Source organism: Opisthocomus hoazin, chromosome 12 (assembly GCF_030867145.1).
Source record: "Opisthocomus hoazin isolate bOpiHoa1 chromosome 12, bOpiHoa1.hap1, whole genome shotgun sequence".
Lineage (NCBI taxonomy): Eukaryota > Metazoa > Chordata > Aves > Opisthocomiformes > Opisthocomidae > Opisthocomus > Opisthocomus hoazin.
In genome coordinates, this window is record NC_134425.1 from 18,839,061 (window position 1) to 18,856,713 (window position 17,653).

Consider the following 17,653-nt stretch of genomic DNA (forward strand, 5'->3'; position numbering starts at 1 on the left):
TTGTTCAACAACCTCATTTTGCAAAAGAGAGATTCTGTCATCAGCATTCTATCAATAATGAATTCATAAAGCACATATTTGCCTGATGGAAGAGTAATACAAATGTTGCTTTCTGAATTCAGAGTACAGGAAGGAGTGTAAGACCTTCAGAAAGTGTTCCTTGGCCCTAGAATTTCCAAAAAACTAGATAGACAGACAGACAGACAGATAGATAGAGGTAGCAGGCAGCTGTTACACAAATACATGAGAAAGAGTATAAATTAGTCTTCTCCAAGCCTAATAATAAATCTGTTCTTATTCAAATTTTTTGGTTGAGATAGCATGCATGTTACTTTTAGAGAATGAATGACATCCTTTGATTCCGCTTCCTTCTGAAGCAGAAATGTCTTCATTAAAATGGAACAATTATTAATTTGAAGAGTCATTTAATATGCAGAAGACTAGAATACCTGCTGGTTGTATTTGAAGTGTAGGAGTTACTTGTAAACTTTTAAATATGTACTTATTCACAAATCACAGATTCACTCTGCAGTAAGAAAGAGAATGATCTCTGTTCATTCCGTTTCGCTTCTAAAGCAGAGTTTCATGTCTGGGCCAGAAAACAGATTTTACTGGAATGGAGCAGGGAACACCATGAAATGATTGCTTGTTGGGATGGAAATATCATACCAAACCATGCTTAGGTTTGGAGATTTAAGAAAAAAAAAATAGTCTTCACTTAATAAGCAAGCTAGAGGACTTATTTTACCATATAGATTAGGAAAGTGACTAACGTGTTCTAGTAAGAATTTAACAATACTGAGGACAAAATAGTTATCTTTTCCTGAGGATGATGATTCAGCAATGGAAAATAGTCTGTGGGCTGCAATTTCACCTATAAATACTTATATATCTATACTAAATATTTAACAAAACTTGAGGTAAAAATAAGGTGAAGTAAGGTAAAATAACAGCAGCAAGCTTTTTCCCACAGCAGAAGCATTCATCTTTTACATGTGTCACCATGGTACTGTCCTCTTAGTTACTAGACAGGTAGTTTTCTGTATTTATTGGTGTGTCTAGTTTGGTCTGTGGTGAAATTTCAGTTCTGTGTTGACTAAATAGCAAGGCAGGAGGTTCATCAGTAGTCCAGTTCCCGACTTATCATAGTAAGAGGACCACCAAGAAACAAAATTTATGGAAAGATTCTGCCTATACATCAAATGTTTTCAAGCCTATGCATTTTAAACCTGCCCTAGTTATATCTTCAACACATGTTTTCTATCACAAGCCTTACAAACTAATATCAGAGCTTTTTCAGCTGAAACAGGAACTGAACTAAAGTAATGCTTTAAAACTCAGGAAACCAAATTATCAAGGATATAAATATCATTGAAAATTGCCTGCACATGGTTTATCCTTAACACTTTGTGTTTGTGCAATGCCAGATTATAGGAGCATAGATAGTGTATTATGTGTATGAAGTGGTGTATGAAGTTTTCAGGTGAACTTTCTCCCTTTCACAATAAATTTTACTAGAAATGGTACTCATAATGATTTGGTACATATTGGAACATAAATAAGTAGACACATCACATACTATTTTTATCTTCCAAAAGGAGAATCACTTTAATAAATGTCCTTTGAATAAGATAAATATTATCAGGTGTTAAAATAGATATTAATATGATACATAAAATTACTGTGAACCCAAAGCTGTACCTATAGCCTAATCCTATAGTTGAAACAGGAGCCAGCTTGGCCCTGAAAGTAATGCATTTCACAGCTTTATTCTCTTTTAGTTTATACTTATAAATAAGTAAATTTAGATTGACATGGCATTTATATGGGAAAGAATGTTTATTTCATAGAATCATAGAACCATTTAGGTTGGAAAAGACCTTTAAGATCGTTGACTCCAGCCATAAACCCAGCACTGCCAAGTCCACCAGTAAACCATGTCCCTAAGTGCCACATCTACACGTCTTTTAAATACCTCCAGGGATGGTGACTCAACCACTTCCCTGGGCAGCCTGTTCCAGTGCTTGTCAACCCTATCAGTGAAAATATTTTTCCTAATATCCAATCTAAAAGTTGTTGACAGTGGGGTTTACTATTCATTAAAAGATAAGATTTCAAAACAAAGTTGATCTTTTCCCTTCTTTCAATTTCATTTCTTGATATGGAATCATTGTGTTTATTAAAAATGTTGATTTTAGTTCCACATTTGAATAAATGGTTTTAGTGGCAGAAAATGCAAGAATATTCAGTATTCAAGAAAATCAAAATATGCTGCTAAATAGAATGATATAAAACTAAAATATATGCGCACAAGGTAGTAGGAGACTAGGAAGACTGAAATCCTATTTAGGTCAGTAATTGTTGCATACCACAAAGACGGTTCATCTCTTTTGACAACCACCTTTGTCTTTATGTTTTCAGACAGCCAATGTCTCTATCAATAATGTGGAAATTTTGTCAGAACACTTGCTTTATCTTATACCTGTATTGTGTGACATGGGTAGCCTTTTTGTTTTGTTTCTTCTTCTATGTAATAGGGATTCAAATTAGTCAAATCCTTATTTATGTTAGGAAGCTATACTTACTAATATTTGTAAAACTTGGGGGGAAAAAAAGATACAAAATTACTATGTTATTTTATCATCTGAATCCCATAGTTATTTACTTAGGTGTTCACGTCTTTAAATAGGTTGATAACAGGAGGCATTTCTGGCAGTCCATTTAACTTGCTGTAACTGTGTCAGAGTTATCTTTTATTCTTCATCCTGTTTGTATTCCACTGTTGCCTTTCAGCATTCTAAGAGTGCAGAAATTTGGGTCAGATGGAGAAACTTACCTGACTGCTCATGCCAGATGGTACTTGCAATGCTTGCAGACCTGACGGTAGAGTATATGCTCTTCTGACAAGTGTCAAAAGAGACATGTGTGAAGAATGGAGGAATCCATTCTTCTAGCAGTCACCCTGCTGTGATAACAAGAGTGAACAGGTTTATGCAAGAGGTTTCCAGGCTGATCCTGACAGGTGCGTCATTTCTTGGTAGGAAATTATTGTTACTCCAAGAAACTGACTTTATGAAATCATTGTTCTCCAAAGTAACAAAATCTATGCAGCTATGTAATAGGAGAATAAAGCATCTGTATGTTGTTAGCTTCACATTAATAGGCTATATTAACACACAAGGTTTTCTCCTTGGTGCTTAAAAATGACTGATCTCTGGAATAAAGAATTAGAATCAAATTTGCCTACATCACAGCTTTTGTCCAGGCACTCTAAATTCCCTGCTGGTGATAACACTTTAAGTGTTGTCATAACAACAACAATAAATATTTGTCCAGGTTTTTCTGCTTCATTGCAAAGCGCATTTTAAGCTTAAGGCAATTATTATTTTTTCCTTTTCTTTTCGCCCTTTATTAGCAGGCAAGTTTCATTTAATTCTCTAGTATTTCTTGCAGTGGCTAGCAAATATCTTCCCACACAATACTTTTAACATGATGTCAAGATTTCTTCTTATTCTGTCAGTAGCCATGGGATTCCTGGAAGGAAGCGAGTACTGATACCTCGTGTTATAGAAAAGTGAAATAAGCTAGAGAGAAAGTCTAGGTTCCTAGAGAGAAGTATGGGAGAGGAACACTGTACATGACTTTATGTAAGAAATCCTAGTATGAATTTGATATTCCAACTTCCATCAAATTTTCTTACATAAGTGAGGCAGTATTAAGGTAGGGGGGGACACCAGCTGCACATTTGTGTGTTCTGTGCTGAAGCAGAGTGAGGAGTCTGTTCACATGCAGTATGTTCCAGGGCAATGTAAACTGTGTCTTTTTAGTCAGTTTAAACTGAAAACAAAATTCTTGCAATTTTTGGTAAATGAAGAAAACAATTTAAAGCATATTGAATATCAGAATCAAATCTTTTCTAAATTTAAAGCATTTGTAATATTTTTTAAAAATACAAAATTCAAAGTGATTGTGGTACCATTCTTGCAGTCGTCTACTTGGAGTATTCTCATGGGAATCAGAGTTCAAATCTGCTCCTTCCTGATTAGCAGCAAAGATTTGATCCAATATTGTAATCTTTTAGGCATATTGGAACTATAAGCTGTTAGAAGTGCAGTTCTTTTTTATCTGTTTTGTTGAAGCTTGCTCTGTTAATGTAAAATACTTGCATATGATTTGAACCAGAAAGTAGACCAGTATGAAGGACTTTGCACTTTGGCTATAAGGTCCTCTCCCAAATGTTACTAAACCTGCTTTTAGTTTATACTTGAGTGAAAATTTTAGTAGTAGTTAGTACCCTTAAGTGATTAAATTAATCCAGCACTAATCTCCTCCTCTTCTATCACTGTCTTAACTTCTAAGCTGGTTTGTCCAGTTGATTTCATTTAGCATTGACACTGAATCATAACAAAACAGATCTGTTCCAAATACCCAAGAGCTTTGTCAGTTATTATTACAATTTGTAATTTGTTCTTATTTCATTTATATTTATTGCACACATCTACATATTTCTTCCTTCTTTATTGAGTTTTGGCAGATTTGCTGCTGCTTAGCTCTGTGCCAAAATCTAAAGTTCGATCTATTACACTCAATCAAGCAATCTGCTGTTGGAAATAGCTGTGATATTTTTCCTTTTTTGCCTCCAGAATTTTTTTTTAAAGACACATATTTTCAATAAGTGAAATCAAATAGATTTCAGTGACAGATATTTTTATATATATTTTCTTTAATGCATATTTCTTAGTAAGAGCCCAGCACAAAAATAAACTACTATAAAAGCATATTGCAGTTGTTATGTTTAAAGTCTTTTGAGAATATTTGATTATATTTTTTCTAAGATGTCCTTTCCTGTAGACTTCCATTTTACGCAACTTGATTGTTACTCATTTGAAATGATGCTTATTGTAACATTTTTAGGCTGTAAAACTCACAAGAATTCACAGTTTAAACAACATTGCCAAGACATACCAAAACAGTAATTGGCTCTGAATTCCTGTCATTTTGTCAGTCTCGGTGTTTTTGGCCCCAACACAAGCCACTAACTCGAGTCAGCTCCAGCACAATACTGGAATTACATGTTTAAATGAAAAGCCATACTTGGATGCAATGAGTGTAATTTAAGTTCACAGAAGAAATGCAAATATTTTATATAGTTGTTCGGCTTAGATTTTTGTGATGGACAAACAGGCTGTGCTTAGACAGCATGATAGATACTCAAAGGCCTTTGTGTCCAGGCTGTACTCACGGGTAGTTTAAGTGTAAAAGAGGAACAAAATAATGAAGATAAAATATGGTATGTGTTGGTCATGGGGAACAAATGCAGGACAATTTGCTGTGTAAGGTCCAACTTTAAATAATGACTAGACAAGACAACATGAGAAAGATGCTATTTTGAGAGGACTGCCTTTAGGTTCCTGTTATTTTTGTGGAATGTGTTCGTGGCTAGAATATGCTCTCCAAGTATCTAAATGAGGTGTGAAAATTCTCAGTGACTTTCACCTAAGTATTTTACACTTGGTGTTTGGAAATACTTCATTGAATATGGCTAGTGTTTCTGACATCAAGAGAAAATTTGATATGGTTTGTCTTTCTCAAATATTTATCTCATGTCTTCCATGCTACTCCGTGTAAAGCCAAGAAAATGCGTGGCTTAAAATTTACTAAGCCTAGACCTAAATGATCTGGTTGTGCAGACCAGAGAACCTTTAGCGCAAAGCAGTTGTTGCTAATTGGCTGATATTCACAGTACATCGATTTTTTAGGATGTTTTTGAGAGTTAGGATGGTAGCCGACTGTGTTGTTTGAATGTCTGTTGCACTGGAGGGCATTAGGGGTAGGTACTCCTGGAGCACATCTTCAGTTTAGTCCAGTCCCAACAGGAATCCAATTAACATGTTCCACGACTACTGTGCAAATAAAGCACGGTAACTGGGGGCAACTGACAAGTTTTACTTCATAAGCATGCTCCACATCAAAGTTGATATAATCATACAAGTTCATCTTATGTGGCCTGACTAAATCAAAGTAGTTGAACTTTTGAAGTTTATGGGATTAAAAGGTTTTAACCAACAAAATGTAATAAAGTTTACTCTAAACCTTTCATTGTTGCTTATGATTTTTTTTTTATTTCTTCACGCAAATAATTTGCATGGTATGGTCAACACAGTAAAAATTATTTAAAAGAAAGTAAAATAAAAAAAAACACAAAACAAAAAAAATAGATTTTTATATCTTTTATAAATTAGTTTTGCTAAAAGCATTAAATTACATATGTACAATTTTGATTTTTACCTGTGGGGGTAAATACAAAGAAATTAAGTGACTTGAACAGTTGATTCAGCAGCTGAGCTAAACAAACTTACAAGTTTGAAATGTGAAAAAGTCTTTAATCCTTACATTATTCCACCTGTCACTGCCACATGAACAAGAATGGTGCCACAAGGTGGTGGGGAGGGGGGAGAATAATGAAAAAATTCTATAAGCCTGCAGATCTGTGGTTACAGCACCTTTGTCCCTTTAGTACTGCTAAATAATGCTAAAGAAGGAGAGAACATTTAAAAGAAAGGGTCTCAGACTATTCTTGTCATGGAAAAAGTTGAATATAATTGATAAAGAGTTCTGGTTTATGCTTCACTGGTGAAGTAGAGCGGATTTTTTTGCCTTTTTACTGTTTTTTGAGTTAATTTTCAACACTTTTTGAAGGTAAAAAAAAATCACATAATTTTTTTTCTATGCTTAGCCTACGATTTACAGTGGTCAGCGATCCCCCAGAAGATGAACAGGATCTTGACTGTGAAGATATTGGTTTCGCTTATGTCAGTTTGAGAGAGATATTCCAGAAGCAAAGAGATATCATTGAGCAAGATATTGATGGTAAGTTTGAGATGACTTTGGTGCAACCTTGTTTACCCTAAAATTATTTGTTGAACCTCTGCTTTTCTCTGCAAGCTTTACTGTGCAAGTAATTGTTTGACATAGTTTCAATGAGAAATTCTTTAATATTAACTAATGGCTTCCACATTTGTTTGCAAAAGTCTGTAAAAACTATGAACTATTGTTATTCCTTAAAATCTGTTTTAAAAAAACCCAAACCAAACAGAATTCCTAGCTCACAGTAATTCATTTATAAAACCTAAGAACTGTCAAGACATATGCCCGCTTACTGTAATTTTCTATTTTGTACGACATACTTTATGCTACGAAGTTGATAAATTTATTTTTTATTATTAAAATTTGTGTCAGTAATTTTGTATTGCTAATGTCTATGTCTTGTTTGAAGTTATGTTATAACCCCCAGAGTACCTCAAGCTTGTGTCCTCCATATGAAACCCGTATCTGAGACAGTATGAAATACTGGTGGCTTTGGTTAGGTATTAGTTTAGAGTAAGCATCCTTCTGTAACAAGACTGTGACCAAACTTTCACTGTGACTAATTGAAGCAAGGTGAGGTGAGTAGGAGATATGGAATCTTCAGTTCCTGGGTATTACAACATGATTTTTATAAGGCTGATAAGAAGAGTCAAGAAGACTTCTGGGTCCTTGCATATACAGGGAAGGAAAATATTCCCCCTTGCTTAGACTTTCCTATTCCCAAGGGTAGCAGGGACATGGTTATCAACGGTGCATTTTTCTCCTTACCTGTTCCTCTCCATCCTCTTTTCCAATTGTGGTAAAGCTCGGTGAAGAATCTGAGAGTATATTTGTTATAAAACAGTTACTCTCCTATAAAGGTAAGCGAACCAGCTTGATTACTAGACGCAGTGCACCCAAGTTCACAAGGACTCTTTGCAATAGCAAGAATTCTAGTTAGCCCTAGTAGAATGCCAAGCTAATGTGGCTTTACTACTTCTACTGCTGTGTCTAATTACCATGCCTTGAGTGATGGGGAGCTGAGTAGTGAGGGAAGGAAGTAGGCTTTCTTATCCATTTCCATTATCATGCATGATCTGCATTTATGCTACAGCTAAAATACTCAAAGCATGCATCAAAGTTCCAGGAACATAAGTAAAATTCTAGAAGAATCAAATTTCCATACTCTGGAAAAATAATATACAGATTTGATGCACTTCTTACTGTGGCTGAATCACTTAATCTTTTCTCCACCAATAATTTTTCCACAAGTAGTTGTATGAAAGCACATCTCCTCCAAAAAGGTGTTTCATAATCTCTCACTGGAAAATTGTTTTTGTTCTGGATTTTATGGCCATAATTCCCATTCTCATGATTCCCATTTGGAAAGACTGATTAGTGGTATAAATATAATCTTGTACCCTTGAAAGTTATCTTTCACAGCACTCCAAATCATCAACGGAGATAATTATTATGACAGGAAGGACTGTTTTTTGTTACTAGTTATTATTCTGTCAAAACATAATCATTACTATGTAATGACAACTATTTCAATATTGTGAGGAGCATTTCTTCTTCTTAAGACATTTGAAATAATTCTTACTTTCCGTACATTATATCTAGGAAATTGATAGTAATAGATAGAAATTATCTATCTGTAGTTTCCTTACCCTGAAGATGCTGTACAGTTTAGATTTTTTTTTTATTGCATCCATAACCATATTTTCTGAAAACTTAGAACTTTCAGAGAATTGAAATTAATTTTACATTAACATATGTCAGATCATGAGAAAAGCAGAATATATCGGTGTATTTTCTTGGACGAAGTCATTGTAAAAGGATCGGTTCTTACGATCTGGACACCAACTTTGATTAAATGTAATGGCACAATAAATATAATTCCTAAATAATATTGTACATGTTCTCTGAAGTGTATAGTGATTTGAGGGGAAAAGAATAAATGTAGACACAGGGAAATTCATGGGACGCTACTACATGAAGATCTAATCATTAATTGGGATACCATAATCTTCCTTCATTCTTTCAGAAGACTGAAAGTATACATTTTTTTCATAACTTGTTCCTTTCGTTGCCGATTGAGTGACAATGGCCTACATGAAATTTGAAGCAATTAAGTGAATGGCTAAGCAAAAGGCTGGATGAAAAAGACTGTAGACAAGACATATAACAATGTCTCAGAGATCATATGACAATATTAAAACTGAGAAAATAGAATTAATTTTATCTCCTGTTATCATTAGTTTGTTATCCTACTGTTCTTAGAAGTAAAAAGAATAATGTCCCCTGAAGTCTGCTCTGTAAGTTGATGGTTCAATGAGTGATTTGTCCAAGGATGTACAAAATGGTTTGAGTCTTGAGGAATAGCGTCCAGTCTGTCCTGTAACAGCTCTATCAAAAAAGTAAATGATGGAAGGTTTATCCCATGTTTTTCCTTCTCCAAACCTCTTCTGAGCTGTCCCAGCAGCCTAGAAGTTGTAGCGTGCAGTATCATCTCATGTCCCAGAGTACTTACCCCAGTTTATACAGTAAATACACAACCTTGCCATTTGTCTGCTGTATAGTTTGCTTTGAAAAGATGTGCTGTCAAGATTATTTGTTTTTAGTCAAATTCCTGCTAGAGTCCTGTTAGGCAGCCGTATTGCTTTTTATGCAGGACTGGGAAGGAGCCTCATTTTTGACTGTTAGCAGCATGTTTTTAATCACTGCAGCAGAGATTGTGGCCCTCTGGGCTTACTTAAATATTGTAAAAGAGTGCAATTTTAATTCATGTTCGCTGATTTCTGTAAAATAGAAATTTTAAATACTACTCTAAAAGCCACATACACAAAGATGAAGGTAGTTAAAATAGTTTAGGGAAAATACCATCTTTGTCTACAGTATTTTACAACACACAGAAGCCTGGAATTAAAATAATTTTGCATTGCACCAACCGGAAAAAAATATTTACTATTTAAGTACTAATAACTGTCCAGGCTGATTTGGACCAGTCATACACACAGTATAGATAATGCATTAATCAGTATACTTTTTACTTAAAAGTATTTATAAGTATGCATATATGTCTTTAATAGAGTTTGGAACATCTGTATTTACATATTGTGAAAAATAATGAATTTATGTAGGCAATTATCATACAGATAGTTTTCTTTATTTCAAAGTTAATGCCAACACCAATACTTTTATTGGTGTACATTCTAGTTCTTAGAGTGCTTGGTTTCCAGTAGGCTGAGTGCCTGAATTGGAAGGTTTCTTTTTTTCTTTTTTTCTCTTTTTTTAAGCATATGCTAGGTGCCTTTTAATTTGTCCAATTACTAAGGAAAATTATCAGAACAAACCCAAAACCTTAAATGAAATTGCTAATGCTGTTTTCTTATGTTTCCTTTCTAGTTTTCGATTCACAAGATGATAGTGCAGTAATTGGAAAGCTCAAAGTAACAGTGGAAGCCCTCGATGCGCTGTGTTCAGTCTATGAGGAATGCAAACATGACTGCAAGGCATGAAAGGGAAGTTTGCCTACAGAAGTTCCTTCTCCCAGTGTAAATATATGCTTGATAGTGCTTCAAAGATGATATCTTTGTAATTCTTACAGTGTATTTAATGTATAATTTATATGAAAAGGACGCTTGATTTGTAGTTGTAAAGTTTTGTATACTTTTCAGTCTGTTTGTTTTTATATTTCCCCCCTAAGGCTAAGAATCTCTCCACAATGGACAACGTCTTGTAAATAAGTAATACCTACATGATTGAGTGATGTGCTTTATTTGCATTTTCAAGATTTTTTCCTACATAAAACAGTAATAAAAATGCAAGTCAAATTTTTAATTTTTAATAAAAAAAACCATAAGCCTTAGAAAACTGATTAAAAATACTTTTATGTTATCCCTAATCACCCCACTAAATGGAATGCCTGTGATTAGCCTCATTAAGAATTTTATACTGTGAAGATTTTATTAAAAGCAATATATGAAAATTACTTGGATTAATGTGTTAATCTGCCTCTTTAAAATGCTAATATCCATTTTATGCACATTAAATCTCAGTATGTGTTTTCTTTGATGCGTGCGGTTCCTATCAATTAAATATAAAAAATGAGGCTAGTTGCAGGACTTATTAAATTATTGCAACCTTTTTTTTTAAACAACTTCTACCCTTCTACTAACATTATAATCAGCTGTTTATGATTATCATGAGTTGAAGTAGGGGGAGGGAAGGCACAGTCATTTTTCTGTACAGTAAAAGATTTACTTTCAGCCAACATCTGTCGAAGCACAAAAAGAAGCCATACAATGTCAGACTTTGCTTCACTTGGTTTGAGCTGTAGCGACAGGCAACTGTATTTTCATTTGGTTCTGGTCACTTTTAGAATTTACATCAAACATATACAGTGAATTGTTGTGTCTGAATAACCAGTGTCTAGCTTGGAAAGTTAATTTTCCAGCTCTTAACCAATCTCAGTGAAGGATTTAATTGATATTTTTAATGGAGCTGTGAATCAAAAAAATGCTGTTAAAGGATTGTCTCTTGAGAATGAGGCTATAATACATTTCATTTTTTAATTTAGTTTTTTATTTGTCATTTTCTTCAAAGGATTTTATAGGCTGTGGATTTCCACTGTTTGCAAACAGGCTATGTTTCTTCATAAGCATATGTAAAGCATTCAGAGAGATAAGTAATTTATTAAAATCTACCTAATTTGCCGTGATATATTAAATCTCTGCTTCAGTGATCACAGACCATTTCATTTAGAGAATTAGGCATTCCCTCTTTGTGTGATTAAAGCTCTGGAAAATGAGTTCTTTGCTCCTATTTGTGAACATTCAAAGCTTGCTAATGGCAAGAAGATGGAATAGATTATGAGACAATTCATTACAGTTCAACATAAAAAACAAATCAGCTATAATGCAGAAATGCAAGTATGAATATCTGCATATAGTTTGAACCATCTGTGCTCTAATGGCTTCAATAATGCCTCTTCGTCTTCAGTAGGCTTTGAAATTACATCCATGCAATATTAATTTGTTGATGTACATTATGAGGCCAATGGAATGAATATATTCTGACCACAGAAATCTCTGAATTCCAGCATGAACTGATGGTCCATTTTAGGACCTACCGTCTTCAGCAGTACTTCTCATCCAGACTTTGCCAATCCCGCAGCATTTCATTGCTCAGGAACTTTTAGGAGACCACAGACAGCTGCATTCCTAAACCCCTCCATTCTTCAGTTAATGGCCATGTGTTTGTTGTCATTTGGGCTGGCACTTAGTTCATCATTTTGGCCTCTATTTCTAGCTTTTTTTGGCTCTGTGCATCTATGTTGTCAATAAGACTGTTATTATACATTACAATAATTTGAAACAGCTAGATTCAACACTGAGATTAACTGAGTGGCTATTTAGAAATTTAGTTGTGGTATTCTGTCAGGAGGTTCTTATTATTCTTCTAATACTTTGCAAACCAAACTAAAAACCCTGCACATAAACAAAGAAGGAAATTGTATTGAGTTTTCTTGTGTGACTGTTTACTGACTTGCAGGAGAACTATGTAACTGGTGCTTGTTTTCTTCTGAAATAAACTATGTGGTAAAATTAGAAAATCAGTGATGTTCATCTCACTTAAACATTTACAGTAACACCCTTAGCACTTAATCTTTGCCATCTGAAGTTGAAAACTTAGAAACCAAGCATTCATATATTCATTAAAGACAGGCCTCTTCAGTAAGTTACTGCAAAATATTCCAGTTGACATTTGGTAACATTGTGTTAACTGTTCTCAAGTGACTCCAACATTAACATGTATAATTTGCCTCAGGTTCCTAAACATATTTCTTGGTAAGGCTCACTACTACTCAGTTTTTGATTTTAAAAAAATCTTGATTTCTATTCATGTTTATTACTAAGACAGATGTAATTCAGTGAGGATTTTTCCAACAGATGGATTGTATTATCTTATGCAACATAAACATACAAATGTACTAGAAATTTTTGTTCTTTCATTAAGTAGTCTGTATTTCTAACATGCTCTTATAATCTTAAATCTAAATGCTACCCTGTGCAGGGAAAGTGGAAAATGTAATCTAGTACTATTTCGTCCAGGTTTTAACTATGAATAATAGCTTGAAGAAAGCTTACATCTATGTACTCTCTAGCCTAAGGCAAAAAGTATCCTTTTTTTGTGTACAATATGTTAGTAAGCACGATCCTTTTTGCATTTCATAAAAGGAGCCTTATTAATGCTGGGTACTACCATAAGTTAGATAAATTCTTTCTATGATGTAACTTGGATGCAACAGTGGTCCTGCATAAGACGAATTGGTGTGCTGGTTTTGGCTGTGATAGAGTTAGTTTTCTTCGTAGTAGCTAGTATGAGGCTATGCTTTGGATTGGTGCTTAAAGCAGTGTTGCTAGCACAGGGATGTTTCCATTACTGCCGAGCAGCGCTTACACAGAGTCAAGGCTTTTACTGCTTGTCCTGGGTTTGGCCAGAACAGGGTTAATTTTCACCGGAATCCAGGAAGGGGCACAGCCGGGGGGTGGGGGCTGACCCCACCTGGCCAAACAGAGCCCGGTATTCCATACCATGTGCCGTCACGCTGGGTTCTGGTGGGGGGGGCGGCACGGCGGGAACGAACTCGCGGCTTGGGGGGGCGCGGCGCCGGTACTGTTTTCGGGAGAGCGGCTGTCTGGGTTGTACGGTTCGTTGTTGTGTTTTCTCCTTATTTGCATCGTTGTTGTTCCTGTTTTCCCTCTGTTTGCTGTTCTGTTAAACTGCCCTTATCCCGACCCACCGGTTTCTGCCTCTTTCTTTTCATTCTCCTCCGCACGCCGGCGGGGGGAGGGGCGGCCGCGTGGCGCTTTTGTTGCCAGCGGCAGCCGAAACCAAAACACTGCTTCTCACCTCACCCGACTGGCGAGAGGCTGGGGGTGCACAAGAACTTGGGAGGGGATGCAGCCGGGACAGCTGACCCCAGCTGACCAAAGGGATATTCCATGCCCTATGATGTTGTGGTCAGCATATAGAGCAGGGGGAAGAAGAAGGAAGGGGGGCACGTTGGGGGCGATGGCATTTGTCTTCCCAAGTGACTGTTAGGTGTGATGTAACCCTGCTTTCCTGGGGTGGCTGAACACCAGCCTGCCAATGGGAAGCAGCGAGTGAATTCCTTGTTTTGCTTTGCTTGCACACACAGCTTTCCCTTTACCTATTAAACTGTCTTTATCTCTAACCCACGAGTTTTCTCACTTTCACCTTTCCCATTCTCTCCCCCATCCCACCAGAAGGGAGTGAGTGAGCTGCTGTCTGGTGCTTAGTTGCCAGCTGTGGTTAAACCATGACATTTGGGCAGGGTCAGATGATCAGTCTTGTTATTTTATATCCTTTCCCATTAATTGTTACAGCTTAGAGCTTTGCTGTGATATCTTCCTGTGTGATATAATAGCTGCTATTCTCCAGGTGTTCCAGGTATGTTTTTCAAGATGGAAACTTAGGTTTAACTCAAAATACCTTTTTTTTTTTTTAATGTTGCTTTTAAACTGTTATAACCTTAACCTAGGGATGGAAGTTACAAGAGCAATTACATCATGAACCAAGGTAACATCTGTGTGAACTCGATCAATTTTGCTGTACAGTAAGCCGCAGCTTATCTCATTATATGCTTATCAGTCGATATAACATGACAAAAATTATAATAACTTGCCTCACAGAACTTCTACAACTGAAGATCAGTATTTAAATTAATAGTAATGTTTTGAAATGTGTTTTATTATTTCAAGGCATAGCAAGACATTATCATAATTCAAGAAGTCACCAAAGATACCAAGACTAAATATTAGCTGTTAGATTTCATTTTCTTGTTTTGTATTAGAACTGAGAAATAAATTCAAATAGAGACTTAAGAGAAATATTTTGTGTTGCAGTTAGATGGTCAAGTCTCTTTGCAGGTGTTGATAGTGATTTATCCATCAGTTTTTCTAGATATTCCCCAAGAGAAGAAATGGTTTTTTATAAGACTTCCTTAACATTACTGTTTATGATACAGGTTATCGTAATTGGAGTAGATCCCCTTCCTGCAACTAACACTGAATTGAATGCATTATGTTGCCTGTATGAAATTAATTTCAGAATGTATGTTCAAGTTGATACCTTTGTATGCATGTGATAAAAATTTGCTTTTGGCACAGTATGCTACAGGTGTATTGCTCTGTGCTTTTCGTTAGTTCCTTTTTGGTACTGCTGTTGAGTTTTAACTCTCTTTGCATCTTTTAAAATGGGACGAGGTAACTTTTGAAGAACTTCATTTCATCAGAATAATTTCTCAAGGGAAGAATTTGACATGTGTTTTGTTTCTTATTATAGTATAATCTCAGTACTCACAGGACACGACCTTGAAAGTCACATATAACACAGAGACTTCGGTCTTAATTCGTAAACACCAAACTTCTTCCAAATTGTGTATCCGTGTAGAGGTATTGTAAAGCTTTTCTTGTTTCTGAGGTCCTGGCTGAGTCATACTTCAGGCTCCCAACACTTCATGGGATCAAGGTCTAACTCAGTCTTAGCAAAGTTTCATTTCAAACGAAAGCTGCTTGTAAATTATCAGATACCAGTTGAGGATATCTTGTCTAAGAAAATAAGCCATTACAAACCTTCAAACAGAAATGCTTATAGGTTCTTAATAGCAGTAGCTCTACCACAATATTAGATCAAGATAGGATCATTCAGGTTAGAAATAACCTCAAGTAGTCTCTAGCCCAATGTGCTGCAGGATTAGCTGTTTTGTTAGGTCACGTTGCTCAGGGCTGTATCCAGTCTGGTCTTGAAAACCTACAAGGATGGAGACTGCGTAACTTCCCTGAGCAACCTGTTCCAATGCCTGACTGGCCTTATGATCAAAAAAGGAGACACATTTCTAAACATCTGTCACATCGAAGCTAAATCTAGATCTAAGCATGTGGAAACAGCTTTTGCACTTAATATACCATCTAATCGCCTAATATTTGGGGTTTTTTTATTTCTATGGATGGTATAAGCATGACCTTGTTTGTCATTTCTTTCAGCCATTTAACAGTTTGCACAGAAATGCAAATAACTAGGCATTTTAGTGTTGACTTTCACGCCTACTGCCTTGCAGTAAGCCATCAAATTTCCATGTAGTTTTGTGAAGCCACAGACAAAAAATAGCTATGTTATTGTTAACAATGTGGTTTGCTCAGATAATTTTTCTGTAGATTTCAGTAGTAACATGTTTTCCAATTTACTGTGGTTTATTCCTGGTTTTGTTATATTAGGCTTAGATTTTTAAGAGTAAGAAAACAAACAGATCACAGAATCACAGAATGGTACGGGTTGGAAGGGACCTCTGTGGGTCATCTAGTCCAACCCCCCTGCCGAAGCAGGGTCACCTACAGCAGGCTGCACAGGACCTTGTCCAGGCGGGTCTTGAATATCTCCAGAGAAGGAGACTCCACAACCTCCCTGGGCAGCCTGTTCCAGGGCTCCGTCACCCTCAGAGTGAAGTTATTCCTCATGTTCAGATGGAACTTCCTGTGCCTCAGTTTGTGCCCCTTGCCCCTTGTCCTGTCCCTGGGCACCACTGAAAAGAGTCTGGCCCCATCCTCCTGACACCCACCCTGCAGATATTTATAAGCATTTCTAAAGTCCCCTCGCAGCCTTCTCCAGGCTGAACAAGCCCAGCTTGCTCAGCCTCTCTTCGTAGGAGAGATGCTCCAGTCCCCTCATCATCCTTGTAGCCTTCCGCTGGACTCTCTCCAGTAGCTCCTCATCTTTCTTGAACTGGGGAGCCCAGAACTGGACAGAGTACTCCAGATGAGGCCTCCCTAGGGCAGTGTAGAGGGGAAGGAGAACCTCCCTCGACCTTCTGGCCACACTCCTCCTAATGCATCCCAGGATCCCGTTAGCTTTCTTGGCAGCCGGGGCACACTGCTGGCTCATGGTCACCCTGTCGTCCACCAGGACGCCCAGGTCCCTCTCCACAGAGCTGCTCTCCAGCAGGTCTGCCCCAAGCCTGTACTGGTGCATGGGGTTGTTCCTGCCCAGGTGCAGGACCCTGCACTTGCCCTTGTTGAACCTCCTCAGGTTCCTCTCTGCCCAACTTTCCAGCCTGTCCACGTCACGCTGAATGGCAGCACAGCCTTCTGGTGTATCTACCACACCTCCCAGTTTGGTGTCGTCAGCAAACTTACTGAGGGTACATTCTAACTCTTCATCCAGGTCATTGATGAAGAAGTTGAACAAGACTGGGCCCAGGACTGACCCCTGGGGGACACCACTAGTTACCGGCCTCCAACTAGACTCAGTGCCGCCGATTGACAACCCTCTGAGTTCTGCCATTCAGCCAGTTCTCAATCCACCTCACCGACCACTCATCCAGCCCACACTTCCTGAGCTTCCCTAGGAGGATATTATGGGAGACAGTGTCGAAAGCCTTGCTGAAGTCTAGGTAGACAACATCCACTGCTCTCCCCTCATCAACCCAGCCAGTCATGCCATCGTAGAAAGCTATCAGATTGGTCAGGCATGATTTCCCCTTAGTGAATCCATGCTGAGTACTCCTGATAACCTTCTTTTCCTCCACTTGCTTGATGATGACCTCCAGGATAAGCTGCTCCATCACCTTTCCCGGGATGGAGGTGAGGCTGACTGCCCTGTAGTTCCCTGGGTCCTCCTTCTTGCCCTTTTTGAAGATTGGAGTGACACTGGCCTTTCTCCAGTCCTCGGGCACCTCTTGTGTCCTCCAGGACCTCTCAAAGATGATGGAGAGTGGCTCAGC

The 17,653-nt window shown here is 37.2% G+C and overlaps 1 protein-coding gene across 6 annotated transcripts in view; it reads left to right on the forward strand.

Annotated features, from left to right (window-relative positions):
- RPGRIP1L (RPGRIP1 like) overlaps positions 1-12,444 on the forward strand; it is a 77,621-nt gene extending 65,177 nt beyond the window's left edge. For all 6 annotated transcript variants that reach the window (XM_075433788.1, XM_075433786.1, XM_075433787.1 and 3 more), the window contains 2 exons: positions 6,737-6,870; positions 10,255-12,444. In XM_075433788.1, the coding sequence (XP_075289903.1) occupies positions 6,737-6,870; positions 10,255-10,367 (247 nt within the window). In that variant the 3' untranslated portion in view covers positions 10,368-12,444. The remainder of the gene's footprint in view (positions 1-6,736; positions 6,871-10,254) is intronic.
- The last annotated feature ends 5,209 nt before the right edge of the window (positions 12,445-17,653 follow it).